This window comes from Jaculus jaculus, chromosome 23 (genome assembly GCF_020740685.1).
Source record: "Jaculus jaculus isolate mJacJac1 chromosome 23, mJacJac1.mat.Y.cur, whole genome shotgun sequence".
Taxonomy (NCBI): domain Eukaryota; kingdom Metazoa; phylum Chordata; class Mammalia; order Rodentia; family Dipodidae; genus Jaculus; species Jaculus jaculus.
The window spans coordinates 10,346,315-10,374,007 of record NC_059124.1 but is presented as its reverse complement, the minus strand read 5'-3'; the positions used below and the strand labels follow the sequence as shown (position 1 = coordinate 10,374,007).

The 27,693-nt window shown below is 44.6% G+C and overlaps 1 protein-coding gene across 2 annotated transcripts in view; it reads left to right on the top strand.

The window, feature by feature from the left end:
• The window catches only part of Slc2a3 (solute carrier family 2 member 3), an 86,760-nt gene extending 60,913 nt beyond the window's left edge, over positions 1-25,847 (top strand). The window contains exons 1-10 of one of the 2 annotated variants that reach the window (XM_012951198.2): positions 5,161-5,437; positions 8,308-8,400; positions 10,370-10,530; positions 13,781-14,021; positions 17,550-17,712; positions 18,213-18,400; positions 21,565-21,669; positions 21,998-22,099; positions 22,362-22,565; positions 23,563-25,847. In XM_012951198.2, the coding sequence (XP_012806652.2) occupies positions 5,423-5,437; positions 8,308-8,400; positions 10,370-10,530; positions 13,781-14,021; positions 17,550-17,712; positions 18,213-18,400; positions 21,565-21,669; positions 21,998-22,099; positions 22,362-22,565; positions 23,563-23,760 (1,470 nt within the window). In that variant the 5' untranslated portion in view covers positions 5,161-5,422 and the 3' untranslated portion in view covers positions 23,761-25,847. Of the gene's footprint in view, positions 1-5,160; positions 5,438-8,307; positions 8,401-10,369; positions 10,531-13,780; positions 14,022-17,549; positions 17,713-18,212; positions 18,401-21,564; positions 21,670-21,997; positions 22,100-22,361; positions 22,566-23,562 lie in introns of those variants that run through there. The other variant, XM_045139727.1, reaches the window with a different exon arrangement.
• Positions 25,848-27,693: the final 1,846 nt, after the last annotated feature.

Here is a 27,693-nt window from a genome sequence, read left to right as displayed (position 1 = left end):
CTAAGCACAAGCCCTCACCAGGAGTAAGGTGACCTGGGACAGGTGCTGCAAGGGCATCTAGATACTGCAGTCCACGTATTCACACTCCCTTCAATGGTGTGAGGAGTGTCCAGTCCTCTAATACCACCTCCCATAGTGCACTGAGGACTCCAAGGCAACCAGTCAGTCTCCCCAAATCCATCCACAGTACTTGTTGCCCAAGGTGAGTATATTCTAAGTTGGTCTCTGCACTGGGGCCAAGGACAATACTGATTTTTTTTTTTTTTCTGAGTTAGGGTTTCACACTAACCCAGGCTGACTTGTAATTCATTGTGCAGTCTTAGGGTGGCCTGGAACTTGGGGTGGCCTGGGACTCGGGGTGGCCTGGGACTCAGAGTTCCAGGCCACCCCGAGAATGCACAATGAATTCCAGGTCAGTCTGGCTGGAGTGAGACTCTTCCTCAGAAAACAAAAAACAACAAAAACAAACAAACAAAAAAAATGTAGTAGAGGGTCAGAAAGATTGTTGAGTGGTTAAGGTACTTGCCTATAAAGCCTAACAACTTGTGTTCATTTCCCCAGTGTCCATGTAAAGCCAGATGCACAAAGTACTTGTATCTAGAGGCCCTGGGACAACCAAACTCACTCTCTTGTCTCTTTCCTCTCTCTCTCAATCTCCCTGCTTGTAAATAAATAAATGAAAAAAAAAAAGTAAATGAAAACATAAAAAATAAAAGGAGCCAGGCGTGGTGGTGCATGCCTTTAATCCCAGCACTCGGGAGGCAGAGGTAGGAGGATCACCGTGAGTTCGAGGCCACCCTGAGACTCCATAGTGAATTCCAGGTCAGCCTGGGCTAGAGTGAAACCTTACCTCGAAAACCAAAAAAAAAAAAAAAAAAACCAAAAAAAAAAAAGGAAATGTAGTACATAGACAAAAGAAAGTAAACTATCTTTTTTTTTTTTTGGTTTTCTATGATAGGGTAACCCAGGCTAAACTGAAATTCAGTATGTAGTCTCAGGGTGGCCTTGAACTCACTGTGCTCCCCCTACCTCCCAACTGCTGGGATTAAAGACATGTGCCACCATGCCCAGCAATAATAATAATAATTATTATTTTTTTTTGAGATAAGTTTTACTTTATTCCCTCTAGCTCAGGCTGATCTGGAATTCACTCTGTAGTCTCAGGGTGGCCTTGAACTCGTGGCAGTCCTCCTACCTCTGCCTCCCAAGTGCTGAGATTCAAGGCATATGCCACCATGTCTGGCTCCAGCAATAATTTTTTAAGCATTTTATTTATTTATTTATTTGAGAGAGAGAGAATGGGCACACCAGGGCCTCCAGCTGCTGCAAACGAACTCCAGACACATGTGCATCCAGTTTACATGGGTCCTGGGAAGTGAACCTAGGTCCTTTGGCTTTGCAAGCAAATGCCTTAACATCTAAGCCATCTCTCCAGCCCTCAATACTTTTTAAGTTTATTTGTGTCTCTTGAATGCTACAGACTAAATTCGGACTCGTGCCATTTTTGTCTGGCTTTATCTGGATACTGGGGAATTGAACCTGGCCTTGGCAGTCTTTATAAGCAAGTGCCTTTAACTGCTAAACCTTTATCCCAGTTCTGACAGGTTTTTTTTTTAAATTTTTATTTCTTTGAGAGCAGGGGGGGGGGGGAGGGCACGCCAGGGCCTCCAGCCACTGCAAACAAACTTCAGATGCGTGCACCCCCTTGTGCATCTGGCTTATGTGGGTCCTGGGGAATTGAGCCTTGAACTGGGGTCCTTAGGCTTCACAGGCAGGCGCTTAACCACTAAGCCATCTCTCCAGCCCAGGGTTATTTTTTTTATAGCTTTATTCTTTCATTTGTTTTTATTTATTTGAGAGAGAGACAGAGAAAGAGAATGGGCACATCAGGGCCTCTTGCCACTGCAAACAAACTCCAGACACATGCACCACCTTGTGCATATGGCTTATTGGTTACTGGGGAATTGAATCTGGGTCCTTAGGCTTCTCAAACAAGTGCCTTAACCGCTAAGCCATTTCTCCAGCCTGTTTTTTTAATTGATTACATATTACAATAATAATATTTTAAATATTACAGTAAGTAATTATTATAATTAATGCATTTTTTAAAATAATTTTTAATTGCGGCTAATGGAAAATGTAGTATTATTCAAATGGCTTTCATTGTATTTCTTTTGGCTGCCACAGCCCTTTAGGATATTGTTTTTCCTTTGGCTGCTAAATTCAGTTGCTGTGATAATTAATGGGGCCTTTGGCTTAGGGTTTCCTGGAAAGGCAGGATGAAGTGGGGGAGGCGTAGGTGTGATCTTGAGGAAGGTTTTCTTGAATGTCAGTTCTCTCAGCTAAGCATCAGGTTTAGAAAATGTTCACGTTCAAGAAAAGGAGAGGACACAGAATGCCGCTTGCTTCAGGCCCAGTCATCAGTTTGGGCGCTGGGTCCCAGCCACCAGCCACTCTCCCAGCTACCCCAGCAGGTCTCCACTCATTTACGGGCTGCTGATTCCCACCATTCCTCACGGGGACAACAGGGCAGGGCAGTCTGAGCACCGATGTTCCAGCTGAGAAGCTGAGCTGCTTATGCGCTGACTGTCACCATGGAGCCCCTCCACCCTCCCTTCATTATCCCACATATCTACTGTTCTCCCATTTACCTTTCAGTTTACTTGTACAGCACATTAGTCACACATATATCCACACCCATCCATCCATCCACACGCATACATACAAACATATGCTTTTGAGGTAGGGTCTCACTGGAACCCAGGCTAGGACTCAACTCTAGACCCAGCCTGGCCTCCAATTCAAGATAATCCTCCTACCTCAGTCCACTCAGTGCTGCAATTAAAGGCATGTGCTATCAGAAGCCAGTTGTGGCTCATACCTTTAATCCCTGCCCTGGAGAGGCTGAGGTAGGAGGATCACCGTTCCTGGGCTAGAGTAAGTTCTAGGTCAGCCTAGACTTTGCCTTAAAACAAACATCCCACCAAAAGAAAAATTCACTGTGGTGGTGCACACCTTTAATCCCAGCACTCAGGAGGCAGAGGTAGGAGGATCACTATGAGTTCGAGGCCACCCTGAGACTACAGAGTGAATACCAGGTCATCCTGAGCTAAAGTGAAACCGTACCTTGCAAAACAAAAACAAACAAAATAAAATTATTTATTTATTTGAAAGAGAGAGAGAGAGAGAGAGAGAGAGAGAGAGAGAGAGAGAGAGAGAAAGGGAGAGAATGGGAACACCAGGGCCTTTAGCACTGCAAACAAACTCCAGACACATGCACCACCTTGTGCTTCTGGCTTTTCATGGGTCCTGGGGAATCAAGCCTATGTCCTTAGGCTTTTCAGGCAAGTGCCTTAACTGCTGAGCCATCTCTTAAGCTTTGGATATTAATAATTTTTATTGATTTTTTTTTTTAGTAAAAAGGTATACTTTTTTTGTTTGCTTTTGTTTTTCTGAGGTAGGGTCTCACTCTAGCTCAGGCTGACCTGGAATTCACTATGTAGCCTCAGATGACCTCGAATTCACCAAGATCCTCCTACCCAGGCATCATGCGCACGCGCGCCACCTTGCAGCTTGTCCTTTTTGTTTGTTTGTTTGTTTGAGGTAGAGTCTCACACCATTCCAGGCTGATCTGGACTTCACTATGTAGTCTCAGGCTGGCCTCAAACTCACCAAGATCTCCTACCTCTGCCTCTCAGTTAAAGGCATGCACTACCATGCCTGGCTGATTTTTTAAATTTTAATCTTTTTTGTTTATTTATTTATATTTTTTTGCCTTTTTTTTTTTTGAGGTAGGGTCTCACTCTAGCCCAGGCTGACCTGGAATTCACTATGGAGTCTCAGGGTGGCCTTGAATTCATGGCAATCCTCCTACCTCTGCCTCCCAAGTGCTGGGATTAAAGGTGTGTGCCACCACGCCCAGCTATCTTTTTTTTGTTTTGTTTGTTTTTTTGAGGTAGGGTCTTGCTGTAGTCCAGGCTGACCTGGAATTAGGATCAGGCTGTCAGCTAACTCACAGCAATCCTCCTACATCCCCTCCCAAGCTCAGATTAAATGTGTGCACCACAATGCCCAGCTGGTATTGCATTTGTAAGTCTGAGACCAGAGGTGAAGGTCACAGAATTCACAATGGTGATGTGGTAAACTCCAAATCAAGGAATTTGGGTTGTATCCCTGAGCTGATTCTTTCCTTCCTGTAGTCCAGAAGAGTTAGTGTGGATTCTAGAAACTAAGGCTTTTTTCACCTCAGAATATTATAAAATATTAAAATACTTTTATTTATTTGTATGGAGAAAGACAGAGGAGAGAGGATGGGAGAATGGGCATGCCAGGGCCTCTAACCACTGCAAAGGAACTCCAGATATATGTGTCACTTTGTGCATACTGGGGAATCAAACCCAGGTTGTGAGGCTTTGCAGGCAAGCACCTTAACCACTGGGCCATCTCTCCAGTCCACTTCACGTTATTTTAATAATAGTGAGGTAGGGCAGGGGAGATGGCTCATTGGTTAAAGGTAGTTGCTTCCAAAGCCTGACAATCCAGGTTCAATTCCCCAGTACCCACATAAAGCCAGATGCTAAACTGGTACATGAAGTTTCTTTGCAGTGGCAGGGGCCCCTGGTGCACCCATACTCTGTCTCTTTCTCTCTCTGTGTCTCTGAAATAAAAAAGACCAGTAGAGCTGGCCATGGAGGCAAGCCCTTAATCTCAGCACTTGGCAGGGAGAGGTAAGAGGGTCTCCCTGAGTTTGAGGCCAGCCTGAGTCTACATAGTGAATTCCAGGTCAGCCTGGGCTAGAGTAAGAACCTACCTTGAAAACAAAACAACACAATAACAAAAAGATTGCATACAATCTATTAAAAAAAAGCAAATGCCTGTAGCATCAATTAAACCTGCTGTAAACAGATTTGATCTCCTCTTTCCCTGGATTGATTCCATCCCAAACACATTCATTTGAAAGCAAAAAGTAATAATGCCCTCCCTCCAGGCTTTTCTAGTAGTAGTTTATCTGTGAAACTAAAAGGTTGTCTGTCCTTTCTATTCAAAGAGGGAAGGAATTTGTATGAGCTCAAAAAAAGAAGAAGGGAGTGGGGGGTGGAGAGTGACAGGATGTGGTTTTCTAAAGAAGGGAGGGAGGGATTGATTGCCTGAAGGGGGAAGGGGCTGCACGGAGGAGTTGTGAAGTTCTGATAACAGAGGTCACCAAATTCCTGAGGTCGTGGTTCTGAGTGGGGGAGGGTTATAGGCTCCTCCCTTTGCAAAGATTATAAATGGAGACTCAGCTAGCGATGCTTGTGTGCTGAGTGATGGTCCTCGTGATTGCTAAAGGCTGCTGGGAACCCTGCGAGAACTTGCTGCTGAGGACATTTTGTGTGCTAGGAACGTTGTCTCCGTAATCTTACTGGAGAATTCAATTAGGATCATGGGAACAGCAAAGGTAAGGATGATCCAGGTACTGGCTAATTTTGCTCCTTTGAGGTCCACTCAGAAATGCAGGTCTTGGTGCGTACATACATCCTCGGTTTTCTCTAAGTCACCACGCCATTTCCCCGCAAGTCTAGACTGCTGTGTTGCCTGTGTCACCAATCCTCTCGCCTGTCTCAGTCACCTTCTAAAGGAAGTCGCTGGAGAAGCTGTTTGCTTTGCTCTTGGTGACACTGCCGAAAGCTCAGAGGATGGCAGCTTGCGGGGTTGAAGCTGTAGGGCGCAGAGCCAGCATGAAACGGGCTTACTAGACCTGGAGAGGACCTGGGCTTAGCCTAGGAGGACAGGTCAATCCCGTATCCAGTCCTGTAGGGTTCCCCAGAAACTGAGGGGGACTTCTTACGTTTTCTGTTTCTGTTGTGAATGTAGGGCACTTAAGTTGTTGCTGTGTGCTGTGTATGAAGTAAGGGAAGAGCATTTCCATTAAGATATTTAAAAAAAAAATAAAGGAAATTAGGAGTAGGGATAAAAAAAAATGTGGCACAGAAGAAAAGCCCCCTCAAGGATGGTGAGAGGAGAATTTTTTTTTTCCCCCAAGGTAGGGTCTCACTGTAGCCCAGGCTGACCTGGAATTCACTATGGAGTCTCAGGGTGGCCTGGAACTCACGGGCGATCCTCCTACCTCTGACTCCCGAGTGCTGGGATTAAAGGCGTGTGCCACCATGCCCGGCAAGAATTTTTTTTTTTTTTTTTTTGGCTGCGGTGGGGGTCACACTGTAACCCAGGCTGGCTTTGAACCTACAGCAATCCTCCTACCTCTATTTCCAACTTCTAGGATTAAAGGTGTGCGCCACCACATAGGCTAAGGTTTTTTTTTTTTTTTTACTATGAAGAAAAGCACTTAACCTAGAGTGGAAAGTAGGGCCCACAGGTACTGGAGCAGAGTTGGGATTGAGACATTTGAAAGGCTGCTCAGTATCGGAAACTCTTCTGTGCTCCCTCTTACCTGAGAGTGACGACCTTTAAAACCAAAGGTCAAGAGATTGTGGCTGAGGTGAAGGTGGCTTCGAGACTACAAATTTGAACTGCCTATTTGGCTGACTCCCAGCCAGGTGGGCATGGCTGGCTGGTTTCTTGGCTAAAATGGCTTCTGATATGTTGGAAGTGAGCAGTTGCTCTCCCATGCTGGGTGGGTGCCAGCGACTGTAGATGGGAAGAGAGCAGGTGCTATCCCGCACTGAGGTTGGGAAAGGGGCTCAGCAGGAAGCTGGGAGGTTACATGGTTAGATATAAGGGCAGCCCAGACCTAAGTGCCCATCAACAAATAAATAGATGTAAATTAATGGAGCATTATTCAGGGCTAAAGAGGGAAATTGTCATTTTCAGAAAGATGAGTGGAAGTGGAGGGTAATCATGTTAAGTGTGAAATAAGACAGACACAGAAAGACAAATACCATGCATTTTCTCTGACATGTATTAGTTTACCCCTCCCCCTGCAAAAAAAAAAAAAAAGCCAGGCGTGGTGGTGCACACCTTTAATTCCAGCCAGCACTTGGGAAGCAGAGGTAGATAGCTGTGAGTTTGAGATCATCCCTTAGACTGCATAGTATGAATTCCAGGTCAGCCTGGGCTAGGGCGAGACCCTACCTCAAAAAAGAAAAAAAAAAAAAAAAAAAAAAGGAAAAAGAGGGAATGCCTTGTAAGGCAAGTTAGAAGAGTTTGTTGGAAGAGCAAAGAGCTAGGGGTGGGAGCAAAGAGACCTGGGAAACCAATACTACTTGTATGAAATGTCTCAGTAAAGTCTTTTTTTTCCCCCTTGAGGAAAGGTCTCACTGAAGCCCAGCTGATTTGGAATTTACTCTGTAATCCAGGCTGGTCTTGAACTCACAGTGATCCTCCTACCTCTCCCCCAAGGCAGGCACCACTACACCTGGCTTTTTTCTCCTGGTTTTTCGAGGTATAGGGTCTCACTCTAGCCCAGGCTGACCTGGAATTCACTCTGTATTCTCAGGGTGGCCTTGAACTCATGGCGATCCATCCTCCTACCTCTGCCTCCCGAGTGCTGGGATTAAAGGTGTGTGCCACCACACCCGGCTTAATTTTTTTTTACTATCGGATTAATTTTAACAAAAGCAGCACAATGATCTGCCTTAACTGATCTGGCCTCTGGAGTCTAGGGGAAGGGCTAAGACTATCCAGGATCCTTCTGTTTGTAGGATCATCAGTTCTTGAGAATAATTATAGTTTGCTTTTTGTCCCACCTTTTGGGAGATTTGGAGTTCAAAGTTTTATTTTGTTTTCTGGTGTGTGTGTGTTTTTTAAAATATTTATTTATCTGAGAGTGACAGACAGACAGAGGCATAGAGGATGGGCGAATGAGCGTGCCTGGGCCTCCAGCCACTGCCGATGAACTCCAGCCAATTCCAGACACATGCGCCCCCTTGTGCATCTGGCTTATGTGGGTCCAGGGGAATCCTTGAACCGGGGTCCTAAGGCTTCACAGGCAAGCGCTTAACTGCTAAGCAATCTCTCCAGCCCTCTTTTCTTTTTATGAGGTAGGGTCTCACTCTTGCTCAGGCTGACCTGGAACCCACTCTGTAGTCCCGTGTTGGCTTTGACCTCATGACAATCTTCTACCTCCCAAGTGCTAGGATAAAAGGCGTGTGCTACCATGTCTGGCTTTTTTTTTTTTGCTTTGTTTTTTGTTTTATTTTTTGAGGTAGGGTCTGGCTGTAGCTCAGGCTGACCTGAAATTGACTGTGTAGTCTCAGGGTAGGCTCAAGCTCACAGCGATCCAGTGCTGGCATTAAAGGCATGTGCCACCACACCTGACCTAAAAATCAAGTTTTAAGACTATTTCTCCATGTCCTCTCTACCCTTCAGGTAACCCCGTCTCTGATCTTTGCCATAACTGTTGCCACAATTGGCTCTTTCCAGTTCGGCTACAACACTGGAGTCATCAATGCTCCCGAGGCGGTGAGTGTAAAGTACCAAGAAAATAATTTGGGATATTGAAATAGTAAAGTTATTTATTTTAACTTTTAAAATTTTTTGAATTTTTTTTTATCAACAGCTTCCAGTTATAGACAATAAACCATGGTAAATAAACCTCCCCTCACTTTCTTTTGCAACTCCACTCTCCATCCTATTCCCTCCCCCTCTTTTCCTCCTCTTATGAAGGTCTTGTGTAGGTAGTGCCAGGCACTGTGTGGTCATGGATATCCAGGCCATTTTGTGTCTGGGGGGAGCACATTGTAAGGAGTCCTACCCTTCCTTTGGCTCTTACATTCTTTCCACTGCCTCTTCCGCAATGGACCCTTAGCCTTGGAAGGTGTGATAGAGGTATTTCTCAGCACTATGGTGCATTTTGAGGTCGCTGCCATCTGAAAAGAGAAGCTTCTCTAACCTAGAGTGTGAGCATTAATATATGGATATGAACATTCTTGAAGTGTTTACCAGGCAGGTTGGTGACATAATATATACATTTAGCTAGATACCAGCAGACGTTACACCCCTAGGGCTCATGACTACCCCTGTTGTAGGTTTTCAACATCAGGGATGTATTCCCTCCCATGGAGCAGGCCTCCTGTCCAATTAGTGGTTGTTTTCCCCCATAACAGAAATGCCCCTATTGAGCCCGTTGGCTCATTTGGCCTGGCTGGACAAATTTAAGGCTTGCAATGTCCACTGTTGAGTGTCTCCACTGGTGATTTCTCTCTCCCCCATTGAACTGCATGCAGTGAGGCTTTTTCCAGCTTTCTGTCAGCTGGTTTATTTTCAGCGGAGCTTCAGCAGGATTTCTCAGTGGCCTTGCAGCCCAAGTATGTAGAGTCTTCAGCAATAGGGTCTTACCGTTTCTTTCTGGTGGGAAACTGAGGGCCTCATCAATGGCCTGTAATGTTTTGGGGGCATCGGGGACCTCCCTTGGCCAACAACTTACTGGAAGATATCCCATCCCTGGCACTGAAAATTTTCTAGTAACAATCTGGCTTCTAGGTGTGTTACATTGTCCAAAAAAGCAAGTTTCCATGTGACGTATTCATACCCTCTTAGATTTTGCTTAGCACTCCCCCACCTTTCCTTTACTCAGTCTCTTTCCCTGACCTCACTAAGGTCTCTCCATCCCGATATTTCTTTATTTTTAAATATGATTTCAAGGATTCAGTTTTTATCTTGACAGTTGGAGGAGGAGGGATTAGTATACTATGGAAAAAAGTCTAATTTAGGCCTTTATAATGAAAGCACAGTCTGGTTGCTTCCCATATCCTGGTTTGTACCATTCATTCTTCTTGTCCTCTTACCAAATGATGATACATTCTTCTTTTTGGTTTTTCAAGGTAGGGTTTCACTGTAGCCCAGGCTAAGCTAGAATTTACTCTATGTAGTCTCAGGGTGGCCTCGAACTCATAGAGATACTCCTACCTCTGCCTTCCGAGTGCTGGGATTAAAGGCATGCACTACCACACCCAGCTCTCCTTTTTTAAATATTTATTTTAAAAATACTTTTATTTGAGAGGGAGAGAGGGAAATGGCACACAAGGGCCTTTAGCCACTGCAAACAAGCATACGTGTTCCACCATGTACATCTGGCTTACATGGGTTCTGGCGAGTCAAACCTAGGTCCTCAGGCTTCATAGTCAGGCACTTTAACTACCAAGCCATCTCTGCAGCCTTATACATTTCTGATAATATTCCTTAGGGGATGTTCTTGAGAAAGTTGGGTTCACGGTGAACATTAGTGCTGCCACCTACTGGCGTGTTTAGGACTAAGTTTTAGAATTTCCTTTTCATAGCCTGTAGCCTTTCTTCATTCAGTGTGGTCTCTGCCATTCCCATGTTTGTGCTCTTTAGTCCATTCTGGCCAGAGGAAACCATTGAGTTTTGTCTTCTGTTGTCATCATCCAATATGCCAGTTTGTCCTTTCACCATCCATTTTTTATTGCAGATCATAAAGGACTTTCTCAACTACACAATGGAAGAGAGGTTAGAAGACCGTCCCAGTGATGGGCTGGTCACAGGCCTCTGGGCCTTGTGTGTGGCCATCTTTTCTGTTGGTGGCATGATTGGATCCTTTTCTGTTGGACTCTTTGTGAATCGCTTTGGCAGGTATTTACCAGAAAGTGGGCAAGGAACAGGCTATTAATTACAATGAGGGTGACTAGAAAAGTTGGCCTATCTGGGCATTGTAGTGCACACCTATCCCAGTATTTTGAGGCAGGAGGATCACTGTGAGTTCGAAGCCAGCAGGTCAGTCTGGGCTAGAGGAAGACCCTACCTTGAAAAACCAAGAGAGAGAAAGTTGACTCAAGGTGGTGATCATATACACAAATAAGAATATGGCAAAATCTTACTAAGGAAACCCAGACAACCTGGCCCAGAATAGTACTGCTTAAAAAAATATGTATATAATGTAGTTTATTTATTTGCAGGGAGAGAGAACTGCAAATGAACTATAGATGCATATGCCACTTTGCATCTGGCTGGCTTTTTTATTTATTTACTTGAGAGAGAAAGAATGAATGAATAGGCGTGCCAGGCCTCTAGCCGCTGCAAGCAAACTCCAGACACATGCTCCACCTTGTTAATCTGGCTTGTGTGATTCCTGGGGAATCGAACCTGGCTCCTAAGGCTTTGCAGGCAAGTGCCTGTTAAAACTTGATTCAGGAAGACAGACAGAGAGAGTGGGCATGCCAGGGCCTTCACCCACTCCAGACACATGTGCCACCTTGTGCATCTTATGTGGGTTCTGGGGAATCAAACATGGGTCCTTAGGCTTCACAGGCAAGTGCCTAAACTGCTATGCTCTCCAGCTCTAACACACTATTTAAAAGATCAGAAGTTATTTGCTTTTCTGAAAATTGGGGGTTTTAGAACTGGGCATGGTGGTGTAAGCCTTTAATCCTAGCATTGGGGAAGTAGAGATAGGAGGATTGCTGTAAGTATAAGGCCAGACTAGAAGTACAAATTGAGATCTGGGTCAGCCTGGGCTAGATCCTACCTCAAAAAGATGCCTTTCTACTATCATTTTTTGGTTAATATTTCTATTTATTTGAGAGAAAGTAGAGGCAGACAGAGGAAGAGAAAGGGTGCGCTAGGGCCTCCAAACTCCAGATGCATACACCACCTTGTGTATCTGGCTTATGTGGGTCCTGGGGAATCACATCAGGGTCCTTAGGCTTCGCAGGCATGCCTTAACTGCTAAGCCATTTCCCCAGCCACCTTTCTACTATCTTACATAGGAAATTTTTGGAAACCTTTGGTTTGTGGCAAATGTGGACATTAGTCAATTTTTTCCTCAAAGGATAGTTAAACCTCACCCAATAGTAGCTTTAAAAAAATGCATTAAGGCATGTGTAGGGGCACATTCCTTTAATCCCAACACTTGGAAGTCTTGAGGTAGGAGGATCACCATGTGAGTTCAAGCCAACCTGTGACTACATAGTGAATTGGAATCAGCCTGGGCTAAAACTTGATTTTTCAGGCTGGAAAGATGGCTCAGTAGCTAAAGGCATTTGTTGAAAAGCCTGGTGGCCAGGATTTGATTCCCCAGTGCCTACATAAATTCAGATGTACAAATTGGCACATGCATTAAAAAAAAAGCAATCCAGGCACGATGGTGCATGCCTTTAAATCTCAGCACTTGGGAGGCAGAGGTAGGAGGATTGCTGTGAGTTGGAGGCCACCCTGAGACTACTTAGTAAATTCCCAAATCAGCCTGGGGTAGAACAAGACACTACTCAAAAATCAGTTAAGGCACTTGTCTGTGAAGCCTAAGGATCCAGATTCAGTTTCCCAGTGCCCATGTTAGCTAAATGTGCAAGGTAGTACATGTGTCTGGAGTGCCCATTCTCTGTATCTGTCTCTTCTCTTTCTCTCTCTCTCAAACAAATATTTAAAAATATTAATGGGTTGGAGAGGTAACTCATTGGCAGTTGATTGTAAAACTTGGCAGCTTCAGTTCCCCAGTGCCCACATAGGGCCAGATTCACAAACTGAAGCATGTTGTGTGGAGTTGCCTGCAGTGGCAAGAGACATTGGCACATGCATTCTCTCTGTCCTTGAAAATAAATAGTCATTTTAAAGAATAAAAATAAACAAGGTAGATATTCTAGATGTGCTGCTGAAGTTTAAGCTGAATAATGAACAAGGCAACATTTTATTGGATACTGTTAACTTTTACTATTATTTACTTTATTTACTACTTTTGGTTATTTATTTTGTTTAGTATTATTAGTTTTGGGTTTTCAAGGTAAGGTCTCACTCTAGGCCAGGCTGACCTGGAATTCACTATGTATGTAGTCTCAGGGTGGCCTTGAACTTATTATCTCTGCCTCCCCAGTGCTGGGATCAAAAGCATGCACCACTACCCCTGGCTTCCTTGCCTTTTTTTTTTTTTAAACTTCAAATATTGCTCTGTTTGTTTATTTATTTGAGAGAGAGAGGGGACTGGCCTAATAAGAGAGCAGGAGGGCTGCAGAGATGTTTGGCTGTTAAGTAAGGCCCTTGCCTGTAAAGCCTGACAGCCCAGGTTTGATTCTCCAGTACCCACAGAAAGCCAGATGGTTAGAGTGGCATATTTTTCAATGTAGGGTCTCGTTCTAACCCAATATGACTTAAAACACCCTCTGTAGCCCAAGGCTGGCTTTGAACTCCTACTGATCAGTGCCAGGATTATATACCCCACTCTTAAATTTTTTTTTTTAATCTGTGTGTAGTGATTGGAAGGTTTGAATCCTAGGCATTCATTATGCATGTTAGGGCAAGCACTTTGCACTGAGTGACACCCTCCAGCTCCTTTTTATGCTTTTTCCTGAATTACATGCAGTGCAGTTGCATCGGTATCAGTAATAACTGTATAATGCTATAATAGTGAATTCCAGGTCAGCCTGGGCTAGAGTGAACAAAGGAGGCCAGGCGTGGTGGCGCACGCCTTTAATCCCAGCATTGGGAGGCAGAGGTAGGACGATCACTGAGTTTGAGGCCACCCTGAGAATAGAGAGTGAATTCTAGATCAGCCTGGCCTAGAGTGAGACCTTACCTTGAAAAACAAAAATAAAAACCAAAGGGAAAAAAAAGGTAAAAGGAAAGAACTTAAACCGAAAGATGAGAACAAAATGACCTTGGAATAAAGCAGACCAAAAGAACTGACGAGTGTGGCGCACACCTTTAATCCCAGCACTTGAGAGGCAGAGGTAGCAGGATCACGGAATTTGAGGCCACCCTGAGACTATATTGTGAATTCCAGGTCAGCCTTGGCTAGAGCAAGTCCCTAACTGAAAACAAAGGAAGGAATTGGAAGGGAGCGATTAGGAGTTCCTCACGTGGCTAACATCTCTGTTTTTGACTAACCTTGCAGGCGCAATTCAATGCTCATGGTCAACCTGCTGGCCCTTGCTGGGGGCTGCCTTATGGGGTTTGCCAAAAGAGCAGCAGCAGTTGAGATGCTGATTCTGGGCCGCCTGATCACTGGCATCTTCTGTGGACTCTGCACAGGTTTTGTGCCCATGTACATTGGAGAGGTATCTCCTACTGCCTTGCGGGGTGCCTTTGGCACACTAAACCAGCTGGGTATCGTCGTTGGAATTCTGGTGGCTCAGGTACTCTAGGAGAATTTCATACATAATGACTGATAGCCTCATGCTCAATGAATGACTAAACATAAGTGCAGCGCTCAAGAATGAGTATCTGGAACCTGTTCAATTAGGTAGCTGTGTAGGCCACGTTTTGTTACTATAGCCCATGGATGGCTAATGAAGCAAAGCAGGAGAAATGAAGAGAAAACAATTTTCTAATTATTATTATTATTTTTTTGTTTTTTTGAGGTAGGGTCTCATTCTAGCCCAGGCTGACCTAGAATTCACTATGGAGTCTCAGGGTAGCCACCATGCCTGGCAAATTTTTATTTTTAAAATATTTATTTTTGGTTTTTTGATGTAGGGTCTTATTGAGGCTGACCTGGAAATCACTGTTTCTCAGGGAGCCTCAAACTCACAGCGATCCTCCTACCTCTGCCTCCCAAGTGCTGGGATTAAAGGAATGTGCCACCATGCCAGCAATAGATATTAAAAATAATAATAATAAGGGCTGAAGGGCCTGGTAGTTAAAGGGCTTGCTGGCAAAGTCAAAGGACCCAGGTTTGATTCTTCAGTACCCATGCAAAGCCAGTTGGCTAAGGGGGCGTATGTGTCTGGAATTTGGTTGCAGTGGCCAGAGACCCTGGCGTGCTCATTCTTCTCTGCCTCTTCTCACACACCACTGGACCCTTCCCGGGCTAGTGTGAGACCCTACGTCAAACCAAAAGTGTATACAAATATATTTAGTTACTTGCAAGCAGAGAGAGTGTGTGTGTAGGTCTGCCGAGGCCTTCTGCAGCTGCAAATGAACTCCAGATGCATGGGACACTTTGTACATCTGAATTTACATGGATACTGCAGAATTGAACCCAGGCTGATGGAGCTTTGCAAGCAAGTGCCTGGAACCCTGTTTATCTTTTTTAAAATTTATTTTATATATAACAGGTTATACTCTTTTATCAGCTATATTACCCTGTAGTCCCTCCTCAGTGGGGTCATGGTATCCACTGTGAGGTCATGAAGGCCTTAGTCCCTGTGGAGTAAGTAGCAGGATAATACCATGTCTCAGGGTATCTCTGGGTAATCCTACCTACTTCGGCTCCTTACACCCCCCTCTTCCACAGTGTTCCCTGAGCCATGGCAAGCCTGTTGGCACTCATTTACTGTTGAGTTTGGCTTTGATGAGGATTTTTTCTTCTTTTGTTTTTAAGATTTATTTTTATTTTTTTATTAGAGACAGATGGGTGGAAGGGCGAGAGAGTGAATGGGTGTACCAGGGCCTCTAACCCCTGCAAACGAACTCCAGATGCATGTGCCACCATGTGCATGTGGCTTACGTGGGACCTGGAGAATCGAACCTGGATCCTTAGTCTTCTCAGGCAAGCACCTTAGCCACTAAGCAATTTCTCCAGCCTGAGTTTTTTTTTTAAGACTTTTATTTTTGTTTACTTGAGAGAGAGATAGGGTGCTCCAAGGCCTCCAGCCACTGCAAACGAACTGCAGATGCATTGCACCACCTCGTGTATCTGGCTTATGTGGGTGGGTCCTGGGGAATCAAAGCGAGGTCCTTTGGATTTGCAGGCAGGTGCTTTAACTGCTAAGATGAGTAGCCCTGGGGCTCACTGTCAGGCCAGCAGTTAGAACAGTATTCACCTTGCCACCTCTGCTGCAGCTTTTCCTGGGCTTCAGGCAGGTGTGTTAGAGTTGGCATGCTCATGGTAGGGAGTCAGTTATCTTCTTGTCTTTAAAAAATATATACCTACCAAGCGCCACATGTTCTCTCTCATATGTGGATCCTAGCTATAGATGATTGGGCTTTTGCGTGAGAATGAAAATACTTAGTAGCAGAGGCCAGTAAGTTAAAAAGGAGACATAAAGGGAAGAGAAAGGAAGGGAGGAGGATACTTAATAGGTTGATATTGTATATATGTAATTACAATGATTGTAATGGGGAGGTAATATGATGGAGAATAGAATTTCAAATGGGAAAGTGTAGGGGTGGGGAGGGAGGGGATTACCATGGGATATATTTTATAATCATGGAAAATGTTAATAAAAATTAATACATATATATATATATATATATATATATATATACACACACACACACACACACACACACATATATTATTTTATTTATTTATTTGAAAAAGAATGGGCAGGCCAGGGCTATAAATAAACTCCGGATGCATGCACCACCTTGTACATCTGTCTTTACAGGGGTACTGGGAATTGAACCTGGGTCCTTTGTCATTGCCAGCAAATATCTTAACCACTAAGCCATCTCTCCAGCCCTCTTTCTTGTCTTACTGATGTATCTTGGTTCTTTTTTTGTGGGGGGTCTACATGATTTGATGCACTTATTAGAATAAATTGACTAAAAATAATCTACTGGGGCTGGAGAGATGACTTAGTGGTTAGTGTGCTTACCTGTGAAGCCTAAGGACCCAGGTTCAATTCCCCAGGACCCACATAAGCCAATTGAATATACAGTGGCACTTGCATCTGGAGTTTGTTTGCATTGGTTGGAGGACCTGGCGTGCCCATTCATTCTCGCAATCTCTTTCTCTGGCAATAAATAAATAAAAATAAATTGTTAAAAAATAATCTACTGGTCCTAAAATTGCCATATTATTTATAGTAGTACAATCTGTGAACAAATGAATTGTAAAAAGAAAAATAGCCAGGCATAGTGGCTCACTCCTTTAATCCTAGTACTCTGGAAGCAGAGGTAGGAGGATCGCCAGGAGTTCAAGGCTACCCTGAGACTCCATAGTGAATTCTAGGTCAGCCTGGGCTAGAAAACCAATATATATATATATATATAAAAGTGAAAGATAAGAAAACAGAAATTAAAAATCATGACTGTAATGGTTACTCTTTAATGTCCCCCTCTATTTTACCCAGGGTCCTTATATTATTAGGCAGGCTCCTTAACTGCTAAGCCATCTTTTCAGCCTTTTTTTTTTTTTTTTTTCTTTTTCTCAAAGTAGTCTCACTCTAGCCCAGGCTGACCTGGAATTCAACACGTAGTCTCAGGGTAGCCTTGAACTCCTGGCGATCCTCCTATCCCTGCCTTTTTTTTTTTTTTTTTTTTTTGAGGCAGTGTATCACTGTAGCCCAGAATTCCAGGTTGATCTGGAACTCACGCAGATAATCCTACCTCAGCATCCCAAATACTGGGAGTAAAGTTGTGTCCTACTATGCCCAGCTAATTTTCAAAATTAAAAAATTAAATTTTTCTATTTTTTGAGGTAGTGTCTCACTTTAGCCCAAGCTGAACTGGATAATTTTCTAAACTTTTGAACAATAAACTTGGGCTGGAGTGATGGCTTATGGTGAAAGCACTTTCCTGTGAAGCCCAAGGACCCAGGTTTGAATCCCCAGTACCCATGTAATCCAGATGCAGAAGGTGGCACATACATCCTGATCACACATTCTCTTTGCCTCATTCTCTCTCTCAAATAAATAAAATTAAACACAATAAGACTAAAAAATAAACTTGTGGCCTGGAAAGCATGAGGGTTAACATTATGTTTGTCTGGTTTCTAGATTTTTGGACTAGAATTCATTTTGGGGTCTGAAGAGCTGTGGCCTGGGCTCTTGGCCTTCACCATCATTCCAGCGCTTTTACAGAGCGCAGTCCTTCCATTTTGTCCTGAAAGTCCTCGATTCTTGCTGATTAACAGAAAGGAGGAGGAGCGGGCCAGGGAGAGTGAGTACTACACTCATCCTACACTTAGTTTTATGATTGCCTGTGTGTGGTGGGGGGTTCTTGGATTTATTTGTGTCCTGCCTTCCCAGCCTTAGAACTCACAGGAAGATCTTTCTTTCTTTTTTAAAAAAAAATTTTATTTATTGGAGGGAAAGGGAGAAAGAGGCAGATATATAGAGAGAAGGAGCGTACCAGAGCCTCCAGCCACTGCAAACAAATTCCAGATGCATGCACCACCTTTTGCATCTGCCTTACATAGGTACTGGGAAATCAAACTTGGGTTCTTGGGCTTTGTAGGCAAGCGTCTTAACTGCTATGCCATCTCTCCAGGCCCAGGAAGTTTTGATTAGTTCAATCCTAAGGGGTGGGAAGGCAGATAAGGGACAGATGTTGTTTATATCCTCATCTCATGTGGCTTTTTCCTGCTGTCTTACAGGCCAATGACTTCAGGATAGCGTAAAAGTACATTAATGTCCTTTTGTCTTGGTTCTCTTCCCCAGTCCTCCAGCGGTTGTGGGGCACTCAGGATGTGGCCCAAGATATCCAAGAAATGAAAGACGAGAGTGTCAGGATGGCACAGGAGAAGCAAGTGACCCTGCTCGAGCTCTTCCGTTCCTCCAACTACCACCAGCCCCTCCTCATTGCCATCGTGCTTCAGCTCTCCCAGCAGCTCTCTGGGATCAATGCAGTGAGTGTCTGCTGTGGGGCCAACGGCGCTCAGCCATACTGCCTCAAACACAGCCAGTTTAGCAGGATGGCATATACCTGTAATCCTAGTCACTACTCTAGAAGCTGAGACATGATCACTAGAATCCAGGAGCTCAAGGCCAGCAATAGAGCAAGAGCCCATCCCACAAAAAGATAGCACAGGTTGGGCATGGTGCCTTTAATCCCAGGACTCGAGTGAGAGTCAGGAGAGTAGTTGTGAGGTCGAGGCCAGCCTGAGACTGCAGTGTAAGATCCAGGTCACCCTGGACTAGAGGGAGATGTTACCTCAAAACAAAACAAACAAAAATATATATATTGCCCAGCCTCGTGGCTCACATCTCTAAGTCTGAGGTAGGAGAATCCCAGTGAGTTCAAGGCTTCCTGCTGTACAGAGTGAGCTCCAGATGAGCCTGGAAAATAGTGAGACTCTGCCTCAAAAAATGTGGAGAGTGATTGAGGTATACAAAGGAAATGGGGTGCAAATTCACAACCAGACTAAGGTTGCTCCCAGATTTGTCACTGGTTTTAACCCAGTTTTAACCCAGCCTGTTGAACCAGCATTACTGACTCAAAATTTTTTCCCTGTAGGAGCCTTAGACTCCCTTCCACTCCCCAGGTTCTTGGGCTTGCTGGGTAAATGGCTGTCATTGAGCTAAGTCCCCACCCTGGACTTCATTTCTAAAAAGTAAATCTGCAAGTTTGAGCCCTTATGCCCAGCTCAGAAAGGTAGTTTTCAATGAAGATAAGACTATATAAATAGTCTTTGCTTCAAGAAGTACAACTTCAGGTATAGTGGTATGGGCCACTCTACTTCAAGTACTCAGGAGGCTGAGGTGGAAAGATGACTGAATTCCAGGTCAGCCTAGGCTAAAGGAAGACCCTAGCCTCCCTTCCCCCCCAAAATAGTAAAAGCTAATATAACTGATACCTGATTTTAGAAGATGTAAGCATACAGGGTCTATCTGGGCATATGGAAAGTTATTTGCGAAGAAGCTGGGTGTGGTGGTTCTCCTGCCTATAATGCCAGTACTCCCAGAGGCTTGGGCTACAGAGTGAATGAAAACCTGCCTTAAAAAGGGAGGAGGCTGTATTGGTTGCTCAGTAAAGTGTTCACACTTCAAGATGAGTACCTGAGTTCAATTCCCACACCCTACACAAAAAACTGAAACCTGCTCACACATGCTGCCTATTAAGATGGGGAGCCGGAGACAGAATTTTTCCCAGAAGCTTGTGGCGGGCAAAGAACTAACTGCAGAATGAGATCCAGAGAAAGAAATATTGCCTCAAATGAGGTGAGAGGGTGAGGACCAACCTAAAAATTTCTGATCTCAACATGATTAAGCCAGGTGTGGTAGCATTCACCTTTAATCCCAGCAGGAGGTGAGATAGCAGGATCACTGGGAGTTCAAGGCCAACCTAAGGCTACATTCTGAATTCCAGGTCAGAATGGGCTGGAGCAAGACCCTACCTCAAACACAAAAAAATGATTAAGAAATCTTGTCAAATTAGGACATAGTGATACTCACCCGTAATCTCACTTGGCAGAGTGAGGCAGGCGTATTACTGTATGTTTAAGGAAGCCTCGGCCACATACAGCGTACCAGGGCAGTTGGCTACATAGCATGAGCCCATCTATCTGCTTCTTTCTCCTCTTTTCAAATATTTTTTTTTTTTTTTCCTCGAGCTAGGTCTCACTCTGGCCCAGGCTGACCTGGAATTAACTATGTAGTCTCAGAGTGATCCTCCTACCTTTGCCTCCTGAGTTCTGGGATTAAAGGTGTGTGCTGCCACACCCGGCAAAGAATTTTACTTTTGAAGGGACTTTGGTGCAAGATGTAGTGGCATACGTTTTTAGTCCAGCAGAGGTAGGAGAATTGCTGTGAGTTCGAGTCCAGCCTGGGCTACAAAAGTGACCCCAGGTCAATGAGGGGTAGAGTGAGACCCTGTTTTAGAAAACACAAGACAAGACAAAAGCCGGGCATGGTGGTGCACGCCTTTAATCCTGGAACTCAGGAGGCAGAGGTAGGAGGATTACCTTGAGTTCAAGACTACCCTGAGACTACATAGTGAATTCCAAGTCAGCCTGAGCTAGAGTGAGACCCTACCTCACACACAAAAGAAAAAAAGAAAGAAAGAAAAAAAAAATTGGGGGCCAGAGAAATTGCTCAGTAATTAAAGGTACTTGCTTGCAAAACGTTCTGGCCTGGCCTCTTCCTCAGTACCCATGTAAAGCAACACACAGAAAGCTCTTTTAAGGCAGAGGCAGGAAGATGGAGAGTTGGATGCTAGCCTGGGCTACATAGTGAGACAGAAAAATGGAACGGTGGGAATAAGTATTGTAAGAAAGTGGAAATGAGAAGCCACATAGACAGTGCTGAAGTTTATTTTTTTTGAGAGGGAGGGAGGGAGGGAGAGTGTTTACGCCAGGGCCTTCAGCCTTTGCATACGAACTCCAGGTGCAGGTGCCACTTTGTATATCTGGCTTACGTGGACAATTTAATGTGGGTCCTGTGGTGGGTTTGTAGGCAAGTGCCTGAACCAATAAGCCATCTCTCCAGCCTTTTTTTTTTTTTTTTAGTTTTTTGAGGTAGGGTCTCACTAGCCCAGGCTGACCTAGAATTTACTGTGCAGTTTCAGGATGGCCTTGAACTTGGCAGTGATCCTCCTACTTCTGCCTCATGAGTTCTGGAATTAAAGGCGTACCCCACCACGCCCGGCTTTTGTTTTGTCTTTTCCAAGGTAGGGTCTCACTTTAGCCTAGGCTGACTTGTACTCACTCTGTAGTCCGGGGCCGGATTTGAACTCACAACAGTCCTTCTTTCTCTGCCTCTTAAGTGCTGGGATTAAAGGCATGTGTCACCATGCCCAGCCTTTATTTTTTTCTTTGGTCACTGGGGAGTCTACATTTGCAGGCAAACACCTTAACCACTGAGCCATCTCTCCAGCTCCTTCTTAGGATTTTTGAGGGTGTTTTTTTTTGTTCTTGATTTATTATTTTGAGGCAGAACCTGACATAGAAACTCAGTGTGGTTCTTTAGCCTTAGCCTCCTGAGTGGAGTACCTGATTAGAGTGTGGGCCACCAGACATCTGGACTCTGGAGAGTGTTGTATCTAATCAAAAAACACATCTTTTCTTCCTGCTAGGTGTTCTATTACTCAACAGGAATCTTCAAAGACGCAGGTGTTGGTGAGCCAATTTATGCCACCATTGGAGCTGGCGTGGTCAATACCGTCTTCACGATAGTTTCTGTAAGTGGAACACTGGGATTATTTCAGGAGGTGGGAAAGCAGGAGTTGTTCAAATGTGGACCACATGTTTTTCAACTTCATCCTTTCATAAACCATTTCGTCCGAGTCCTTTTTGGGGAAAAAGAGAACATTCAGTGATAGTTACAAGTAGTCTTCATTCTTCAGGCAAATAGGGGACCTGTAGAAAAGCGTACCTCTGGGACTGGAGCAGGGGTGATAGGAATAACAATATCTTGCCATTGTCAAGGCAGATTTCACGGAGCTCGCTCAGGATATTCATTTACGAAAGGGAAATCAGAAGGATCATGTTCTGTTGTTTGTCTTTTAGGTGTTTCTGGTAGAAAGGGCAGGAAGGAGAACTCTGCACATGACGGGCCTTGGAGGCATGGCTGTTTGTTCTGTCCTCATGACCGTCTCTATGTTGTTGAAGGTGAGTAGTAGAAAAGCTGGGAGGTGAAGAGAGGTTACTGTTGGCATCAAAGTTGGCACACCTTTAGTCCCAGCACTGAAGTAGAAGGAGCACTGTCCGCTCCAGGCCAGTCTAGGCTAAAGTGAGACCCACCTGGGGGAGGGAGGAGGACAATTGCATTTCTTTTGATTTGTGATCTCATTAAACCATGGGTCTGAAGGAGACGGGATCATCATGCTGTCTTTAATACAGAATCTCCTTTGCTCTGCTCTCTTTCCTATAGGATGATTATGAAGCCATGAGCTTTGTCTGTATTGTGTCTGTTTTGACCTATGTGGCCTTCTTTGAGATTGGACCAGGCCCCATTCCCTGGTTTATTGTGGCTGAGCTCTTCAGCCAGGGCCCCCGCCCAGCAGCCATGGCAGTGGCTGGCTGTTCTAATTGGACCTCCAATTTTTTGGTTGGACTGCTCTTCCCCTCAGCTGCAGTAAGTAGATTGAAGCCATATTCATTCAGCCTGTCCTGAACCAACACACTTAAGTCAACCTATGTAAGATGCCTTAGGTAGTTGTTCACTCGCTAAGGTTCTCGATGAGATACAGAAAAAGGGAGCAGCAGGTGCACCGAGCATGGTCTCCTGTCATTCAGCATTCAGGAGGTTTAGGCAGAGGGATCTTGGACATCGAGGCCATCCTGTCTTGGACTCCAGCGAGAACCCAGTCTCAGGCAGTGCCTTAACTACTGAGCTATCTCTCTAGCTGAGAACCCAGTCTTAAAAAAGGCATAACCAAGCTGGGCATGGTGGCGCACACCTTTAATCCTAGCACTTGGGATGCAGAGGTAGGAGGATCGCCATGAGTTTGAGGCTACCATGAGACTATATAGTAAATTCCAGGTCATGCTGGGCTAGAGTGAGACCCCACCTTGAAAAAACAAAAGGAAAAAAAAATGAGCTGAAGAGAAGGCTTAGCAGTTAAGGTGCTTGCCTGCAAAGCCAAAGGACTCAGATTTAATTCCCCACTACCCACATATGGCACATGTATCTGAAGTTCGGTTGCAGGGAGGCTGAAGATGTGGTGCACTCATTCTATCTGTCTCTCCCTTTTTAAAACATTTATTTATGAGAGAAAGAATGAGAGAATGGGAACGTCAGGACCCCCAGCCATTGCAGCTGAACTCCAGATGCATGCGCCCCCTTGTGCATTAGGCTTATGTGGGTCCTGGAGAATTGAACTGTGGTCCTTGGCTTTCTTTGCAGGCAAACTCAACAGGCTAAGCCATCTCTCCAGCCCTCAAATAAATATTTTTTTAAAAAATTAAAAGAAAAAGGACAAGAGAAATGTAGAAAGCTAGTGGCAACATAAGTCTTGAGTTCCAATTTGATTAGTATGGAGGAGTCGTAGCTTGAAGCCTGTGAGAAGTAGAACTGTGGGGAATGAACTTGAGCAATGACCAGATTTTTACATCTCCCCTTTTTTTGTTAGGCCCTTTTAGGACCCTACGTATTTATTGTCTTCGCCTCTTTCCTCATTATCTTCTTGGTCTTCACCTTCTTCAAAGTCCCTGAGACCCGGGGCAGGACCTTTGAGGATATTGCCCGGGCCTTTGAGGGGCAGGCTCAGTCTGGAAAAGGTATAGAGATGAGCATGCAGCCCACCAAGGAGCACTCTGCCAATGCTTGAGGCCGACCTCCACCTCCCTCTCAACACAGAGAGCAACCTCCCCCCACAATGGGAGACTTCATCAGTGCGATGCTGCTGCTTGGTCTTTTCTCACCCCACGCACTCCAAGACCCTCAGATGGACCCACTGCTGGGGTTAGGTGGATCACCAATGACTGCTTAAATATTTCATTGTTTGGACAGACATTCTCTTCTCATTTGGAGAGATCCACTGAACCTACCTTCATTTCAGGAGGGATTGGCGGCATAGTGTATGACCACTCTGCCAGCTCTTCTTCCTTTAATTTTTGAGTCCCTCACCAGGACAGGAGGGTGCAGTCCAATCTTAGCTTGCCAGGAAGCAAACAGATATCTATATGGTTTGGAGGCTCACAGGGAATTCAACAAAAACATCTTCCTCACTTCCGTACAGCTAGCTCTGCACAGCAAAGTAACTTGACTATTATTTATTTATCTTCAGGTTTTATTACATAAATATTTATTTTTTTAAGTGTAATTTTACAAAATAATGAAAGCATAAGGAAATTGAGGTTGGAGGGAGGTGTTTAAGAGGTGTTATAGGATACAGAACGTTCGATACTGGAAAGGTTATAGCGCAACTAAAAGGGAGAATTAACTGAATTGAGAAATAGCATCTGTTACTGGTAGACTTGGGAGCTGCTGCCTGGCGCCTGGCGTTTGCATGTGGCCTCTTCCCAGTTTGCTGTGTTCCAGATACAAACTCTTCACTGGCATTTCTCAGAAGAGTTGTGTGCCTATATAAAAATGCTCCTGGTTTCATATGGAACTTTTAAAGATAGTTTTCACATAGTGTTGCTAAAATCTTGCCATTAAAGCAGGCCTCGTAGTTAGTGGTGTTGATAGATGTTCACGTGGCTGGAGTCCAGAGAAGGGAGGCTCTTTGCAGGAAGCATCCCACTTTCCCTGGACCCATCAGCTCCTTCCCTTATAGTGGACTCACTTTTCTAAAATAAGTAATCTCACTACCCATCTGGTGGAAGAACCATTCCAATTACAAACCTAAAAACAATGGTTCTTGGTAGAGGGTTGTTATTTTTCCATTTTGTTCTTTAAAAGATTTTCTGTTGATTTTTGTTTTAATTTGTTGCTTGAAAGGAATGTAGATGAGAATGTTCAAAGCTAACTTGGAATTTGCAATCTCCACTCTGGGAGGAATTTTTTCCTGAAAAATTATTCAGTTGAAGTATATTGTTGCCCTAGGGTAATGGCATGCCTTCTGTGTCTGTCAAGCTCCTCTTGTTGGCATGTTACTGTGATGTTTGCCGAATGCTCTGAGGGGCCTTGACACTGGTGGACACACAGGGGACAGTGTAAGTGGCCCATGCCGAATGACAGGAGTGGTGTGCACTGTCGCTCAGCTCGGGTGACTTTCTTCTTTGTACCTGTACCTCTTTCTGGATGGAGTATGCTGACTCATCCCTGCGCACATAAGCAACACTGCCTCCCTCCCCTGGCTGGAGTTTGTTCCCAGCATCTAGATCCAACTCACGTGGCTGCATTTCCCTGTTGGCAAAAGGATAGTTCTTCGTGCCAATGAAGTACGAAGGACTGAGGTCAGAACAAGTGGCTCCTGGGGATCTGCTTGCAAGGAGAGGGGGGCTTTGAACTATCTTTTTTAAGGGAGTGAGGAACAACTTTCAAGTGTGTTAGAATAATGGGAATGGTTACTGCTACCACAGGGCATATACACCTTCCATGACCACTCCCTCACTCCCCAGTTCTTCTTAAGTGAAGATGACCCGTCTCCATAGGTTGCCAGGTCCAGCTGTCCCTCCTTGGTGCTTACACATTTCATACCCTGTAGTCAGACCCTTGCACATAACAGTATTTCAGTCCTTGGTGATCCTTGTTGGTCATTGAGCTTTTGGCATCAACTCACATGGCTGTGCAGAGGGCTCTGTTGGAAAGGTGGCTTTGCTCTCACTATAGCTCTCTGCTCCAGGGGGAGTTGGTAATGTGAGCTGGAGGATTTTTCCAATTCTCAGTGACCAGGTTGTGAATATTTCCCAGTGGACATTCTATTAAAGTTACTGAAGTTCTTGTTTTGAAATAAAAATTCTTAAAGGATATGTGGTGTCTGTCATGAGGCTTATTTTCTTTTTTCCACTGGGCTTGCTTATTAAACAATAACTAGCTGGGAGTGATGGTGCATGCCTTGAGTCCCAGTACTCCGGAAACAAGAGGTAGGAGGATCACCATGAGGCCAACCTGAGACCACATGAGTTCCAGGCCAGCTTGGGCTAGAGCAATAAAAACAATAGTTTTTTTTTGTTTGTTTTTCGAGGTAGGGTCTCACTCTGGTCCAGGCTGACCTGGAATTAACTCTGTAGTCTCAGGGTGGCCTTGAACTCAAGGCGATCCTCCTACCTCTGCCTCCTGAGTGCTGGGATTAAAGGCGTGCGCCACCACGCCCGGCTCTAGTTTTTTTTTTTTTTTTATTAACAACTTCTATGATTATAAAAAATACTCCATGGTAATACCCTCCCTCCCCACTTACCCCTTGGAAACTCCACTCTCCCATCATATCCCCTCCCCATCTCACAGTCTCTCTTTGGATGTCTTGATCTTTTCCTCCTCTTATGATGGTCTTATGCAGGTAATGTGAGGCCATGGATATCCAAGCCATTTTGTGTCTGGAGGGAGCATGTTGTATGGAGTCCTGCCCTTCCTTTGGCTCTTACATTCTTTCCGCCACCTCTTCCACATTAGACCCTCAGCCTTGGAAGGTGTGATACAGATATTGCGGTACTGAGCACTGCGGTTTAAGTTTTCAGTATCGGGGATGTATTCCCTTCCCATGGTGTGGGCCTCCAGTCCAATTAGAGGGCAGTTGGTTTCCCCCATAACAGATGTGCCACTATTGCACCCGTTGGCTCATTTGGCCTGGCTACAATTATAAGGCTTGCAGTGTCCATTGATGACTATCTTCACTGGTAATTTCTCTTTCTCCCATTGAACTGCATGCAGAATGGCTTCTTCCAGCTTTGTCAGCTGGTCTACATGGAGGAGATTATCAGCTCAGATCAAAAACAATAGTTTTTAAGCTGGGTATGGTGGTGTGTGGTTTTAATCTCTACACTGAGTTGGAGGCCAGCTTGGGCTAGACAGACTTTACCACGAAAAAACAACAGTAAAGAAAAAATAAACTAAATCTTGGCTTTGCTTCTCAACATACCTGTTGTAACACTTAGTTTCCTAGTCCCATACATACAAAATAGCAAATTATTGTTTTTCTGAATTCACAGCAATCCTATACCTTCCGGAGTTCTGGAATTAAAGGCTTGCTACGCTATACCCAGCTATATTATTATTATTTTTTTTAAAATTATTTATTTATTTATTTATTTATTTGAGAGTGACAGACACAGAGAGAAAGACAGATAGAGGGAGAGAGAGAGAATGGGCGCGCCAGGGCTTCTAGCCTCTGCAAACGAACTCCAGACGCGTGCGCCCCCTTGTGCATCTGGCTAACGTGGGACCTGGGGAACCGAGCCTCGAACCGGGGTCCTTAGGCTTCACAGGCAAGCGCTTAACCGCTAAGCCATCTCTCCAGCCCCCAGCTATATTATGTATGTATGTATGTATATATATTTCCTAAGGTAGGGTTTCACTCTAGCCCAGACTAACCTTGAATTTACAGCAATCCTACACCTTCTAAGTGCTGGGATTAAAGGTGTGTACCACCACAACACCTGACCTCTTTTTTGTTTTTTTGTTTGTTTATTTGAGAGCAACAGACAGAGGGGGAGAGAGAGAGAATGGGCACGCCAGGGCCTCCAGCCACTGCAAACTCCAGATGCATGTGCCAACTTGTGCATCTGGCTTACATGGGTCCTGGGGAATACAGCCTCCAATCGGGGTCCTTAGGCTTCACAGGCAAGTGCTTAACGGCTAAGCCATCTCTTCAGCCCTT